The sequence below is a fragment of the Solanum tuberosum genome, unplaced genomic scaffold (genome assembly GCF_000226075.1).
Source record: "Solanum tuberosum cultivar DM 1-3 516 R44 unplaced genomic scaffold, SolTub_3.0 scf00076, whole genome shotgun sequence".
Taxonomy (NCBI): Eukaryota; Viridiplantae; Streptophyta; class Magnoliopsida; order Solanales; family Solanaceae; genus Solanum; species Solanum tuberosum.
The window spans coordinates 1,731,418-1,734,882 of NW_006239000.1; the positions used below are offsets into that span (position 1 = coordinate 1,731,418).

General features: G+C 36.2%; 1 protein-coding gene across 1 annotated transcript in view; it reads right to left on the reverse strand.

Annotated features, from left to right (window-relative positions):
- Positions 1–3,465, reverse strand: part of LOC102603708 (1,4-alpha-glucan-branching enzyme 3, chloroplastic/amyloplastic-like) — a 17,155-nt gene that overhangs the window by 9,809 nt on the left and 3,881 nt on the right. The window contains 4 exon segments of the mRNA XM_015308181.1: positions 197–304; positions 1,756–1,831; positions 2,375–2,464; positions 2,808–2,977. Of these exon segments, the coding sequence (XP_015163667.1) occupies positions 197–304; positions 1,756–1,831; positions 2,375–2,464; positions 2,808–2,977 (444 nt within the window).

Sequence of the window (3,465 nt, forward strand, 5' to 3'; positions counted from 1 at the left end):
ATGTTAAATTAGGTCTTAGGCCTAACTCACACCCCAAAAGCTAGCTCAAAGGGAGGAGGATTGCCCAAGCCTTATAAGGAGTCCACCCATCTCATTAACTAACCACCGATGTGGGATTTTTGTCACTCTTTAACAGTAACAAATGAAAATTAATCAGGGAGTGAAGTACTTCTAAACATTCTCTTGAAGACTATACCAGTGTGGAAATAGCAATCATTTGCTCCATCAAAAAGAGATAACCCAACCATTTCATCTGCTGCTGCATAAGAGTGCACAATCTCCAAAAAGACAAGCAGTCCAAGCCCTGCAAAACAGAATACGATTAGTAAAACCAATACGGATAAAGAGAAATCATAACAAGAAGGTGTATCACAATGCTATCCAAAATGTTCATTAATGTAATATGACAATGTCTCTAATTATTACCAGCACTCTTAAAGGCAGGAAGAGGCATAAGCTGGAAAGGGTCTTGAAAAATCTTTTCTTAATTTGAGAAAGCTAAGTTGACATGTTGTGTCTTGCATCTATCTTTTTCTTTTCTTTTTAAGAGAAGGAATGTTGTGTCTGAGACATCATTATTCGCCTTAAAAAGAAGGAATTTAAAGCTATCCACATGGTTTTTAGACGTTTCTTGGAATAGTTTGAAGGCGACGTGTCTTAGAATAATTTTAAGGCTCACAAGATAGCATCCTCTAGTTGACAGGACTATCTGTCAATACATGTCATTCCCAAAAATTATAAAATATGTTCACACTTCACAAGGCTCCTACTTTCCTTAGCAAGTAAATGGTGTTTTGTGCTTCCGACGCAGCAAGCGTTGGAAGGTGGGTAGGTTCTGAAGAAGAGTAAGGCCTTAGCTTAAGACAACTAGCTGCAAGGACTTGATAGGATAAAACTCGTTCAATTCTTTTTATTCAGGTTGAGCAATCTGCATACAGCGGCATAGACGTTTAGGTTTATGGAATATCCAGTAATGAATGAACATCCTCTAAGTACAAGAAACCAAATGGAATGCATTAAGCAAATATAGCTTCCAAATGAACCTGGCAGAAAGATAATGTCAACGAATTGCTGGGGTGAAGACCGTCGGAGAAATTTACAAGAGACTTAAAATACCATCCCTCAAGCCATTTGGTGGACTATTTGTCTTAAAAGAAATGATAGAATTATGAAGGCCGTAGGAGAAAATTACATTAGTTTAAAACAAAGATGTCTTATTTTGCTAGCTTTTTGGTGCAACCTGGTTATTGTACATGATGTTCATGCAATTTTAGATACAATCAGGGATCTTCATAATCTGTAGTTATGTTTTCTTGGACTGGCTTAGCTTGTGCTTGGACATGCAATGTCAAGTCATGATTTTTGGACATGCTATTTGGGATCATGATTTGAAATCATGACTTCATATCCCAAATTCTCAAAAAAAGAAAGCATTTGGGATTCCAAATCATGATTTCAAATTTTTTTCAAATACAAAACTAGACCCATAAGTTCATATTTTGTAAAAAGAACCAGCATTTTAAATATTACAAAAAAGATTCATGCTCGGCATGAAGAGATTGCCCCTACCATGTGAAAGAACTATATTAAAGAATAGCTAGTTATCAGGAAATGACACCTCTATCACAATCATAGAGAATATGGTTATCAGATAATTAAAAGGAAAGAGAAAGCAAATAATATGCAACATAAGTAGTCACTAACAGCATAGCAGGACGTAAACCATATTTGCCCAGGTCAAACGTCAAGGATTACCATGTGCTTCATCAACCAAGCGCTTGAAGTCATCCGGTGTGCCATAACGGCTACTAACAGCATAAAAATTGGTCACCTGTATAGGAAAAAAGATGGTGAAATCATATCGATGGTGAGGAAGAAGCTATAAATCATCGTAATCAAAAAGAAATTATAAATCATAAAGGCTGAGCATGTTCCAAATCTATACAAAAAGGTTATAAGTAGTTGCCCAATACACTATCCTTATAGCTAAAAAGAGTGGGGGGGGGAATGAAGATGCAATATTTCAAATGTATAACCGGACAATTGGTCAACTAAAATTGTTCAATTTACACTGTGTTCATGCAGGATTCATGAATTTACAATCTGTTAATTTTACCAGACTCGAAAATTGATTAAACAAAAACCAGATTATGCATCTGGTATATTTCATATAGTAATTGAATACAGGGGCATTGTCGCCTGTCACCAAGTTCAAGCCTTGTTGACCATGTAATAAACCCCAAAGTAAGTAAGGTGAAAGTCTAATTACATGGCTCACCTTTTTACAGTAGGAAGCACAAAAGTCCAATTTTGAGAATGTATCATATGTATCTTTCAGAGATAGAAAATTGAGGAGAAACTAATTCTAACTCACTCTATATCCAACAGTGAAATAATCCTTGTGCTCAACAACTCCAATAATTTGTATTGCATTGTATCCAGCTTCTTTTACATGCGGAAGGACCTGGAATGACAAAAAGAAATATTAAATGAAGTCAACTTGAAAATACAAAAAAAGTGGTAAAAATTCTTTATCCATACACAAATACAAAAAAAAGTGGTAAAAATTCTTTATCCATACAAATGTAAAAACATCGAAGAAAAGAAAAACAATCTTTCAGCATAATACAGAAATATTTCTGATAAAACAGGCCTTTCTTTTAAATAATATGGATTAAGTTCAGATATAACAACCTAAACCAAAGACTGGAAGACAATCATATTTCTACTTAACAAGATTTTGAAGAGTGAGAGTTAAAAAGTTTTGATGTCAACACGAATTGTAAGACAAAGTACAATGTAGTCACCTTGCTAATAAAATCATTGAAAGATGAAACTTTTGGTTCCTGGCCAGAGATGCCAACATGACATTCATATATGCGCAAGGACTTAGGCTTGACTGGTAGCTTGTGTTTCCATTTATAAGCATATTCAGGAGGTGGTTCCCAATGGACTGCTAATGCCATCCCGTCTGCATCTGCAAATGAGTAAAGGAGTTCAGCAACATCAAGAGAAGGACTACCAGTAGCTAAGGAAATAAGAAATGAAACCAACAGCAATGATAAAACCAACAGCAGTGATATGATTATGTCCTGCATCTCTTTTACAGCGGGCATGGAGATTCAATTTAGAATTATCTACTCAAAATGCTAATCACAACGCACAAGTCAATTATGGAGGCCCCTCCCTCTCCCCCATACCGCTTTTGACCAAATGAGGGATTAGATTGATTTCCTAGATCATGGAACCAGCTAAAACCGGAACGACAATCAACCAAGCTTAAGTTAGCTCCTTAAGTTCGTGCCTCTACTCGAGATTCATGCACTGTCAGACAGACGCAGATTACGATTTGTTGTGTAGGAAGGGGAAGAAAAAACAGAAAACCTGTGCTTGTCATTCGTATTGTGCTTTCGGTCCGTAGTTGTGGCGCTATTTCCCATTCTCAACTTTAATCTCTCTCTTTCC